Source organism: Ammodytes marinus (genome assembly GCF_949987685.1).
Source record: "Ammodytes marinus genome assembly, chromosome: 5".
NCBI classification, from domain to species: domain Eukaryota; kingdom Metazoa; phylum Chordata; class Actinopteri; order Uranoscopiformes; family Ammodytidae; genus Ammodytes; species Ammodytes marinus.
The window spans coordinates 5,773,771-5,786,209 of NC_137234.1; the positions used below are offsets into that span (position 1 = coordinate 5,773,771).

Sequence of the window (12,439 nt, forward strand, 5' to 3'; positions counted from 1 at the left end):
GAGAGAGAGAGAGTTGTCCTCATCACGACACTGTCAAGAAAGCTGAGTCACGAAAGAACATGGAAAAAAGGAGCTCGCAGAGTATAAAAAATTAATAAGATTGTGAGGAATATTTGGACATAATGATCGAGAGGAGTGGACAGCAATATTGAAAAGCGTCTGCTGGAGAGCGGATGAGGTCTGTCCATTGGCAGTGAGCAAGGCAGATAAAGAAAGCTGTGAAAGTCTGTGTGTGTGCGTGTGTGTGTGTGTGTGTGTGTGTGTGTGTGTGTGTGTGTGTGTGTGTGTGTGTGTGTGTGTGTGTGTGTGTGTGTGTGTGTGTGTGCGTGTGCGTGTGTGTGTGTGTGTGTGTGTGTGTGTGTGTGTGTGAATGCAGTGTGACGAGGAGGAGCCACGACGACAAGCATGAAGAGGTGTGTGTATGTGTGTGTGTGTGTGTGTGTGTGGGGTGGGGGTAGTGATAACGTGTCAAACGTTGGGAGAGGCTACTGTGTCACCGTCGTAGAGCTCGCACACGTTTACATGGACGTATTGTACACACACACACACACGCATACAGAAGGAAGGCAGGCTGGTGCATCAGGAAGCACACATGAGCTAGCAGGAGGAGTCACCAACAGCAAACGGCTCCACGGCAAATAAAAAAACTCCACGCCCCTCTCTCTCTCTCTCTCTCTCTCTCTCTCTCTCTCTCTCTCTCTGCCGAGCAAGCATCCATTTACAGAGCAGCTGATGTCTGCTTCACTGGATGCGTACACACTCGGCTGTAACAGAAGACAAGGTGGGGAAGAAAAAAAAAACCCCGATGATGTGCTCCGATTTGGATTACACCGCTCGGGCTGCTAAGTAAATCAACCTTGCCACCGTGGAGAGCTCTTGAAGGCATGCAGGCACTGGAGCATTTCTGAAGAGGGCTTGTTGCATCATTTCGTTCCAGCATTGGACGTGAGAGGGAGAGGAGTATTTATAACTACAAGCGTCTCTTCTGCTGTGTAAAAAAAAAAAAAAAAATACCTGAGGACGATTTTGAAAGGATTTACTATAGGACTGTGGGACTCTATCACGACAGATTAACACTGGAGTAGTGCCTTAAGGAGGAAAATAAACGCCTGTCTCTTTCCTACTTTGTCTCTCTGGGATTCCACAGGTTGCTCTCGAAAAGCTTAAGTTTTTTTTTTCTTCATTCAAACATGACCACCATGCAGAGGCTGATGCAGCTGCCGGTGAACGCCGTCAACATGGCCAAGACCTTCCAGAGCCAGGTGCAGGGGGGCAACGAGGAGGACAAGAGCCCCGTGTTGACCCCCGACGGCAGGGAACAGCACTCCTGGTACAGCGCCCTGCAGCCAGACGAGCTCAGGCACCTCAGAGCTGGGGGGACTGGGGGAGGAGGGGGAGGGGGTGGAGGAAATGGGGACCAGGAGAAAGCACATCTGGAGGAAGGGGGTGGAGGAGGGGGAAGCTTCCAGACCCAACCTCTGCGGTAGGATAATCATGGAGCATCACCCACGTACACCTGTTCATATGTGATGATAACATGGTGATTATGTGGGATCTGAAGGCTTTTCATTGGCTGGCTTTCGGTGCTTGCTCTGTTGTGAAAGTGTTGCTCTGAAATGAAATCATTGATAAGCCATAAGCCCAGAGACAACAACACTGGGATTGTGTTAATAAATTGTGTTGTAAGATTGGGGTTGGAGGGGGGCAGCTGCCAGACCAAACCTCTGCGGTAGGATAATCATGGAGCATCATCCACGTACTACACCTGTTCAAATGTTTTGGTGGTTGCCCTGCTAGAATACAGGTCTGAAGGCTTTTTATTGGAGGGTTTCGGCAGTTCAACCCTTTCACTCTACTGGTGTTTTTAATGGCATTTAGGTACAACACATGTAAGGTAGATTACATTGTAGCGCAACTGGATGGATGTAGGATAATCATGGAGCATCACCCACGTACACCTGTTCAACCGTAGCTCCCTGAAGAAGCTCGATAAAGTGAAGCGATGGAAGTATAGAGTAGGGTCAGGCTAACCAGTTTACCTAGTGAGACAAAAACTGTATATGTAGCAGCATAACTTTAGTACATAATATTCCATAGTTTTTCTACATTGTTGCCGTTACTTTAAGACAACTATTTGCATACTACTTTATGAATTATTCAGAAGATGTCATGCAAATGCCATGGGAGCTGCCTGCAGTACTCTTTAATGATGAGACTGCTAAACCTTTAGGATTTCTCTTCAGAATCTAATTTGCTTCAAATCAAGAGAGATGTAATTACACATCCAGATTGTATTGAATCGTACATATAAACTGGACTTTTTTGAATTTTTTTTACATTATAAGACATTGAAGTACAGTTTTGGTTGGTTTAATTTGACATATTCTGCACCTTTCATCAAGAAAAAAAAACTTTCAAAGTCTCCGCTTGAAAGAGTGGGCTTATGTAAAACAGCCTCGACTGCTCGCTTAGAAATGCAAACAGCAACTCTTAAGTCTCTCGCTTTGCTCCTTTTGATTCATGCAAATACACCCTCGTCTACTCCTTTTAATGTTATTTCAGTCAAGCGTACGTAGATCTCTTTTTTTTTTTTTTGGTGAACAAAATTTCAAGTTGCATCTGAAGTTGTAGCCTTGTGATCGCTGGCCTACTTCCATGGAGACTGATCTCTTGGCTTTGGTGGCCAGGTAACCCGACCGTGTTGCCACCACGACGGAGGTTAAATAATTCAGGGCTGTTTGTAAATTCAGCTGTTGTTCCGCGCGATGGGATAAAATCCAAAGAAACGGGAGAACCGGTGTTGGTGTTGAATTACTTTGGGGCCTTTGGGCATGAGCGGAGACGTAGGCTATGAACCCAGTCACAGCGGCATTTTTTTTCTTTAGGTGCTCAAGACGTGGCTTTATTTCTGATATAATTCACTGAGGTGGCATTTATAGTTTGTTAGAATACATCATGGTCGAAAAGAGTGGACGGACTGAGAAAAAATACTCAGGGCATTGAGCTTTTTATACCTCCTGCTGTGGAATATTTTGATGAAGGAGGTGTTTTTCTTCCATTATAGGCTGTTAAATCGTTGTAAAATCATATTATTTTCTCCAACTTTTCATTCAAAGAATCAATTGTAATGGTAGATACAGTATATCTCACCTCTACCACTATCACTATTACTAATAATGAATGTGTAACCTGTCTGCAACTTTGTGATAACTTCCACTTTGACCGACTTAAAGTTTGGCCACCGCTACAGCAAATGTAATTAACGTTTGTAGGAGCCACTCTTAATTAGATCTTCAAAATTTCATCAAACAAGCCACATGACTCACCGTCAACGAGTGAGGCTGATTTAGGTGGTTGAATGCAAACAAGTCATAAACCAATTAAGTCTCTGGATGGGTCATTTCTCTGCTCCAACGTTACAATTTGGCAGGTCAAAACTTTGGAAGTGTCTCATTCACTTTGGCCTGTAAATTATGATTCAGTTGATGTTATCGAAGGTTGGTAACATCCAGAGAAATGGTGTGAGCTCTTTGCTTTCAGCTGTACCAGGCCATTGCTTAAATAAGACATTGTTTCTTAGCCATTTTTGCTTGTTTAAAGCGGCTACGAGTAACATTTAAATATCTTTTAAACAGCCTCATGTTTCCTCTGATAATCATAAATGACCTTTAACAGCAAACGAGACCATCAGTGCAAAGAAAGTTTTTAAATAGTTTTTATTACTCCTTTTGGTCTGGTCGCACACCCAGTCCGATTTTCGGTTCGCTCGTGCAGGCTCTATGGTCACATATCCCTATTGGTCTCAGATTTCAGTGTGGAGCAGCAACGCGATTTCAGAAGCCTATCCCTCCAGGTGAGGGAAGGGGAGCGGGAGCTTTGTTTGAGACAGTTATTTGTCGTCATAATGACTGATAATGGGGCTGAACCATCAAAGAAAAATAAGAGAATGCAATGATCGAAAGCTAAAAGGGAGAGTGATATAGGCTACGGGCGGGACGAGGGCGTTGCCAAGCAACGTGTATACAATTTCACGAGAGCGAAACTAGACTGCAGTGTTTACTCCTAAATGAATGAGCGGTTGGTACTAACACAAAGTTTGCTTTGCTTCACCATCAGATAACCATTATCTGAAATAGTCATTATTTACATCAACAACACAAACACATTACCTCATCGTGATCCATACTAACTGCCGTCTCTCGTTCATTCGCTTTCTGTGAGGACACGTCTTTCAGCTCCGTGAGAGAGAGTAGTTAGGTGACGCTGCTGCATTAACTCATTGCAATCAGGTGTGTGTGGCACTGACTGGCATTAGTTGATGCAGTGTCAAAACCACTCTCACGGAGCCAAAAAAAGTCCTCACACTTTCAACACACGGACATGCACTATATTGCGCCCTTCTCAGTTCACACTCGCACGCCTGGCACGAGCTAGAAAACAGCTTTGCGACAGCGGGCGTCATAAAAATACTACCGCTTTTGTCCAAAGGGGACGCCAACGTGCAATTTTACTCGTAGTGGCTTTAAATAAAGGTTGATGATGATGATGTAGCATTGACATATGGACAAAGAGAGTGAGAGGAAGTCTTAGAAGACCAAGGTGAGAGCAGTCGCTAGAAGCAGCTGTGTCGTTCAACGAGTTTGTCGTCAGAGGAAAAAATCTGTCTCTATCACTTTAGATTCATGACTGTATGATTTCTGAATATTGCAAAGATAACAGTCCTGAAAGATGGCAAAAGGATGGTTCGATTAAAGTTGAATTTCTCAACAACATTGGTTGGAATTTTGTGAAATTTGGTACAGATATCCATGGTAACCAGAGAATGAATCCACAGACTTTGGGGATCCCATGACTTATCCTCAAGTGTTGACGTTGTTGACTTTTTGGGTTTTAAGTAAAATATTTCAACAACTATTTTTTTTATTGTAATCAGATTGGGTAACATTGTTTTTGTCATCCACAGGAGAAACTGAAACAACTTCATTAAGCCTTTGAGTTTTAATTCATCATTAGCTCTATATTTTCTTTTTTTTTTGAATTTTTATGCTTTATTTATAGTGTAGAGACAGAGTTGAAATGGTGCAGAGAGGGGAGTGACATGCAGAGAACGACCGCGGGCTGGAATCGAACCCGGGTCCGCTGCTGGCCGAGGCCCATGGGGGGGACGCCCTACCAACTGAGCTAAGGGCGCCCCCATTAGCTCTATATTTGAATTTGTTTAATACTTTGGTTTACGACCAAATTATTTGCAAATGCAGTGACATCCCCAGTCTAAACTCTACTTGTGTTCAGTAAATGTTGGCATGCTAACATTTAAACTAAGACTGTTTTCATGTTAGATATTACAAATACCATGACGTCAGTATTTTAGCATTTTTATTGTGTGCATGTTTGCATACTGCGTTACCTTTTTAGCTCAAAGCACCAATGTGCTTGTTCAGATATCAACTATAACTCTATTGAATATATATTAGTTTAAAACAATTTGTCTGTTTATTCTCAGGAATTACAGAAAAACGTAACCAAAACACAAATCAGGCATTTGTAAGATATGTCATCAGCTGCTCCTTTTTTCTTTTATTCCAACATTTTGTCTTCATGTTTCGTCACTTTATAAGAAGAAGGATGACATCAAAGGCAGTGAACATCGCGTGTTTCAGGCTCCAATAAAGAAATAAGTTTAGAGAAATATTCACATTTTCTGGAGTCATGTCCGGAGGCCGCAACCCATCCTCACGATTTCTCAATTCTCAGCGAGAAATGAACCAGTGGGAACTTGATTTTTACGCCATGAAAATGATTGTAACTCGTGTCTTGGCTTTAGGTGCTTTGGGACAAGTTATCTTTGCATTTTCTCTGAGTTTGTTTTTTTAATTTGTTTTGGGACACAGTCGAATATTTGTATCCAAGACAACACTTGGAAAAATTGCTTCTCTGCTTGTTGTGTCCAAAAATAATCTGTCACAAACAGCGCTTTACAGATACGGTCAGGGTTTCATTTGATGCTCTTTGAAGAATTTAGGTTCTGACGTGTGTGACAGCGTGAACTGTGTTTCTCACCCAATGGAATTATTAACACTTTGATGGAGATGAAAGCTAACATATTTCTTAGCAGACAAGACACAGACACACACGCACACACACACACACACACACACACACACACGCACACGCACAAGCACACACACAAGCTGAAGTCGTGATAAATCAGTGGTGTGCTGCAGGGGCGGCCACCTCCTCACTGACTGCAAGGCCTCAATTCGCTGCTGTCACACGACCAAAACAGATTTAATTTATGGTGCACCCCCAACAGCCTCCCACTCACTCAGAGGGATGATGTAAAACATTCTGACCACAGTTGGATACAATAGTTTGTGAAGTAAGTTAAAGTCTGTTTGAAGTCGATTAGGGCCGCAACTAACGATTATTTTGATAATCGATTAATCTGTCGATTATTTTCTCGATTAATCGATTATTAATCGATTAGTGTTTTGGTCCGTAAAATGTCAGAAAATGGTGAACATTTTTATCAATTTTCCAAAGCCCATGTTGACGTCCTCAAATGTATTTTTATGTCCAAAACACAAAGATATTTCAGGTTACTGTCATAATAGGATTAAAGAAACCAGAAAATATTCACATTTGAGAAGCTGAAATCAGAGAATTTGGAAATGTTTTATTAAAAAATGACTTGAAACGATTAATCGATTATCAAAATAGTTGGCGATTATTTTAATAATCGATTAATAATCAATTCGTCGATTAATCGTTGCAGCTCTAAAGTAGATGTGGGATTCACTGCATTACGGTGAAGGATTATGAGACCACAAAAAAATTCAAAAAATAATTTCCGGTTTGATATTTTACATAAAGTCTGAATCTGGATTATGGATCGGCTTCAAAAACTACATTTGATAAGATTGTATAAATGGCTGATAGCGTTATTATGTTTTTTTTTAAGAATACCAAAAATCTGTTCTGGAATATTAGGACAGGATACAAAGATGAATACTGCATGGAATTACAGACCTCTGCTTAAAAACATATGATCTTTTGAAATATGGCCATTTGGATTGGATGGGTGAAAATTTTGTCATTACGATTTTGGTTTAGTATTCATTATCCAAAATGTAAGTGTGCTTTATGCTCTATTCATACAACAAACAATCTGTTCATCCTTCAGTAGTATTTTTGAGATATTCTGCTTATCAATAAACCCACAGACCTCTTTGGCAAAGTTAATAAGAGTATCTACATGTAGGTGATATAACATCTATTAAATACACAATCCTCCATGTAACACCTGTTATGAGATTCCAGAGATCTCGTTCCCAGGAGGAGATCACTGGGTTTGCACGGCTCGGCTTGGCTCCCTCGTGGAAATAACTGTCAGATTAATAAACAAAGGCACAAACCTCACTTCGCTGCATTTTATTGCATCCTTTTGTTGCCTTGGAAACTAGTCATAGAGGGTGAAATGTGCAGCTCTGCAGCCATTAAATCTCCCCGCCCACTGACAACCAACCAACCCAAACCCCACCCTTAACTCCCACATCTCCTGTTCAACAAATCAATCTCTTTCCATCAGGGGATTTTTCCTTGTTTAGAAGTTTTGAATGTAACACAGACAACTAACATGGAAATGACAGTATTTATGAGCTACTATTTTTGCTTGAAAAACGAAACAAAAACACAGCTGATATGTTTAAAAAATAATTTTTGATTAATTAAATCGGCTTATGTTTCAGCTCTAATGAAATGCTTTGTGGTAACGATAACACCAAAGCAATTGACTTTCATTACAGCATTTAAAGTAAATTGTAACTCATATAATCATATGCTTATTAACATATGACACTCACTACCACAAGCAGGTAATCAGTAAAGGGACATGAAAATTAGTCCTCTTTTCCTGCACATTCATCTGGATAAATAATCCATTTAAATGTCAGAAAATATTGAAAAATGCCAAATCATAATTGTGTGAAGCTCAAGGTGACGACTTCAAACAGCTTATTTTCCCCAAAAAAGATATTCAACACACAGTGATACAAAGGAACAGATACAAGCTGCTGGGACCAGACACAGTTTGACGTTCTTGCTTGATAAATGATTAAAATAATGAATTGATTGTTGTGATACACTTCATTTTGTAATAGATACTTTGTTCTTTTGTATATCTAGTGACCTAAATGATAAAGTAGTGAGTTGGTATGATACTAATAGACCTGCAGTCTGATCAAACTTGTATTGGGTCACATCTTCAAAACATGTCTGACTGAGAAATGTTGATGCTTAAATATATCTATATATATATGAATTCCTCTGAGATGTCAACATATTTCAGGGATTATATGTCACGTTGCCAATTACCCCTCTTTTATGAGCTACAGTTTCAAAGGGATCCATCATTTTTTTGCGAGCTGCGTTTTCCTCCACTTCAAAGAGAATCATTTCTGGGTCACACTTCTTGCAGATTTTGATAACGTTTTTAAGTGTTGAATTGAAATTGTTAAACAGTTCTGTATATTCTTGATTTTAATTTTTTTTGCAGAGAAAGACGCCACAAAATTAATAAGTAACATAAAAAACCCCCAAATACACTGAGTCTAGCTGTGAGCTAATTCTGAGTGTATTCCTCCCTCAGACATGACGACCTGAAAGAGATGCTGGACAGCAACAAAGACTCCCTGAAGCTGGAGGCAATGAAGCGCATCGTAGCTGTGAGTAGGACTAATGTTCACTCTGTTTACTTTGGGATTTTCAGTGACAGTGGCTGCACGGCACGCAAAAGGAAAAATGGACGAAACGTTTTTAAGCAAAATACAATTGTAAAGATTTGCCGTACCGTTAAAGGTGGAGTCAGTGATTCTGGATAATGCTTGTGGTCAAAATCACTTCTTGTCAAAATGAAGTGAATATCTCCTCATGCTCTGCTACCTGTCTGTACCCTTGTGTGCTGGGAAGAAATCGAGTGTTATACACAGCCTAAATTCTGTTAAGGGGCATGTTGCTATAGCTAAGGTGGGTCCCCTTTGTTTACATACCCTTTGTTTACATAGCCTACTCATTTAGGGTTAAGGTTAGGGTTAGGCCTAAAATGTGTTTTAAAACCAGATTTATATTCAGCGCACACACATAGTATGGACACTTAATGGACTGTTATCAGATAGTCACTGATTTTGACAACAGGTGATTTTGGCAACAAGCATTCTTCAGAATTGCTGACTCTTCCTTTAATATCCTAAAACTATAAGAACCTAATAGCCTTTAGCTGTAAGACAAAGGCAGTTTTAGATGATATATATCTAGAGATGCAAACTGCGCAGTCAGCTGTTAAATATTCATAACTTGTGTCAGAGTCTCTGAAGCTCCACAACCCAATCTGCATTCATGTTCGCTGCAGGACAGACAAGATGAAAGGCAAGGAATAACTTGCGGAGAAGTATAAATATAAAATATATTAAAAAAGTTGCACCTTTTTCTTACAAATTGTTGAATCTCTTCCAAAATGTCCCCTCATGTAAGGTAGTCTTTCATTTTCTTTGCTTTGTGTTACAAATCAGTTATAATATTTGCACTTACATGTTACATCCACATGTAGCACTTAGGCTACATGTGGCACATTGTTATTTAGCTTATTTGAAGCTACTGTAGGCTACTTACGTGATATTTGTGGTCCTGAGTTTGTACCTTGATGTTTGAATGAAGTTAATGGAAGTCACTTTGGATAAAAGCGTCAGCTAAATGAACGTAATGTTAATGTGTTTTCTGTGCAGATGATCGCCCGAGGTAAAAATGCATCGGATCTCTTCCCCGCCGTGGTGAAGAATGTGGCCTGTAAAAACATTGAGGTTTGTAATGAAGCCAGTTTAATGTTCATTCATGTATTATTTACTACTTTTCTTCAACTTTTGTGGTTCTATGTGTTAAAAAAAGTAGCTTTCTTCAGTTTTTGAAATTGTACTCGCCTGTAATTTATTATCTTAGCAAACTTTTAAAAAGCCCTGTGGGGGTTGGTTTTATCTCACCTGAAACAAAATTGCAATTTTCCGCTCCTCCTTTTTAAAGATTTTTATCACTTCCCTTTATCTCTTCAATTTAGATTCATGATGTGAAACTAATTGAACTCATCTACATAAATTGAATGAAATGAAAATGACCTTTTTTTAATCATTCTATTCTATTTCTGCTCCGGTCGGCAGGTGAAGAAGTTGGTCTATGTTTACCTGGTGCGTTATGCTGAGGAGCAGCAGGATCTAGCTCTGCTCTCCATCTCCACCTTCCAGAGAGGCCTGAAGGTACGGCAGCTTGGACACATTAGACCATTCAATCACATTTTGTGTTTCTTTTTTTGAGTATATGTGTACTGATGAATATATTTTGTATGTAGGCCTATGCATATGTATGTGGATGTACATATATATATATTATTTATCATTATTGTGTTTTGTTTTGTTGTTTTGTTTATTTATTTACTTATTCATTTATTTATATTGTTTACATTTATAAAACAATAAAATAAAATAAAAATGTTGTAGGATGATGTAAATGTAAAAATAACTCACCAGAATATTATACGTTCCTACAATAAAGTTAAAAAAAAATTATTTTGTGTTTTTGACAACAGAAAGAAACACATTTTGCAGAACTAGCCTCAGGTGTTAATTGTGTTTAGTGCTAATTAGCAAATGTTATCATGCTGCTAAGTAAGATTATAAACAGGGTAAACAGTGTATCTGCCAAACATCAGTTTCTTAGCATTGTCCCCGTGAGCTTGTTTGCATGCTGATGTTAGCACGTAGCCTCACATTTCTGTAGACATAAAATAAACTAATATAATATATAAAGTTGACTTAACCTTAACCTTAACCGTAACCTTAACCTTAACCATAACCTTAACCTTAACCTTAACCTTAACCTTAACCTTAACCTTAACCTTAACCATAACCTTAACCTTAACCTTAACCATAACCTTAACCTTAACCTTAACCTTAACCTTAACCTTAACCTTAACCTTAACCTTAACATTAACATTAGCATGCTCATGTACTGTATCAACCAAAGGCAGAGATATTGCTAACTTAATTCTCTGTTCCTTATTAGGATCCAAACCAGCTGATCCGAGCCAGTGCTCTGAGAGTTCTCTCCAGCATCCGGGTCACCATTATCGTCCCCATCATGATGCTGGCCATCAAAGAGGCCGCGTCAGACATGTCTCCATACGTCAGGAAAACAGCTGCTCACGCTATCCCTAAACTCTACAGGTGAATACTAACCTTTTCAGTGCTAAGGCCTTCAATACAAAACATTAACTTCATGATTCCCTGTTTGATCACATATTTTCCCCTTTTATATGTATTGGTAGGTGATTGGAAAATACCAATTCATTTGCAGGTTTTGACGCTTGAAGAGGTTATTATAACTTGTTGAAAAAATATACAAAATACAACTGTAAGTTACACATCTACAAGGGCACATAAGGGCTTTTAATCAAACAGTTTGTCTGAAAATGTATGGGGAAAAAATGCAATATTCTCTGAGATTAAAAAGTGATAAATGATGTTGTTTTTTTCTCAATAGGCCCGATTCACAGAAAAGCCTCTTCAAAGTGTGGATTCTTTATGTGATGTTTTTAGAGTAAAACAATGACACAGTTTAATCAAGGAGAGAGGAGGCAATTTTATTACAATGACGCAGACTTGCAGACTGCTTCAAATAAAATGATCATAAGTGTTATACCACACCGCACAGCAATCAATGGTGTCTGCAGTGTGAGTAAGTCTAACCAACCCTGCAGAGTGAAGTGATGTGGTCCCTTGACAAAAAAAACAATCTCTGTATCTCTTTTATACAGAAATAAATGTTCTGCTCCATTTGTTTTATATTCAAGAGTATATCTTTTTCTTTTTGAAAACATTTCTTGCTTCATTCATTTTAATCCTTCAACCTTCTCTCTCTCTCAGTTTGGATCCAGAACAGAAGGACCAGCTGATTGAAGTCATAGAGAAACTCCTCGCCGACAAAACCACGGTGGGTTTTTTTGAATGCAGTATTTTTTTCCCTCACCAGAACAAATCAAAATATGAGTTTGAAAAGCATGGATCACACATAATATTACAACCAGCTTATGCGCACACTGTATTGTTGTTTCTGGGCTTATCATTAGTCTAACCACCGACCCTTGTTCACCTCCTATTTTTATATAAACTATTGAAATATCCAACAGGCTGTATAGAGCTCAATCACCATTTCCAGATTTCTTGTTAAACTAAAGATGTAATTTTAAAATATATTGACATTGGTGGCGCCCTTAGCTCAGTTGGTAGGGCGTCCCCCCCCATGGGCCTCGGCTAGCAGCGGACCCGGGTTCGATTCCCGCCCGTGGTCGTTCTCTGCATGTCACTCCCCTCTCTGTCCCATTTCACCTCTGTCTCTA

General features: G+C 39.4%; 1 protein-coding gene across 5 annotated transcripts in view; it reads left to right on the top strand.

Moving 5' to 3' along the window:
- Window positions 1-1,190: 1,190 nt before the first annotated feature.
- Window positions 1,191-12,439, top strand: part of ap3b2 (adaptor related protein complex 3 subunit beta 2) — a gene marked incomplete at both ends in the record, with an annotated part of 31,548 nt that continues 20,299 nt past the window's right edge. For all 5 annotated transcript variants that reach the window (XM_080027564.1, XM_080027566.1, XM_080027568.1 and 2 more), the window contains 6 exons: window positions 1,191-1,483; window positions 8,648-8,723; window positions 9,780-9,854; window positions 10,206-10,301; window positions 11,107-11,267; window positions 11,967-12,033. In XM_080027564.1, coding sequence (XP_079883690.1) covers window positions 1,191-1,483; window positions 8,648-8,723; window positions 9,780-9,854; window positions 10,206-10,301; window positions 11,107-11,267; window positions 11,967-12,033 — 768 coding nt within the window. The remainder of the gene's footprint in view (window positions 1,484-8,647; window positions 8,724-9,779; window positions 9,855-10,205; window positions 10,302-11,106; window positions 11,268-11,966; window positions 12,034-12,439) is intronic.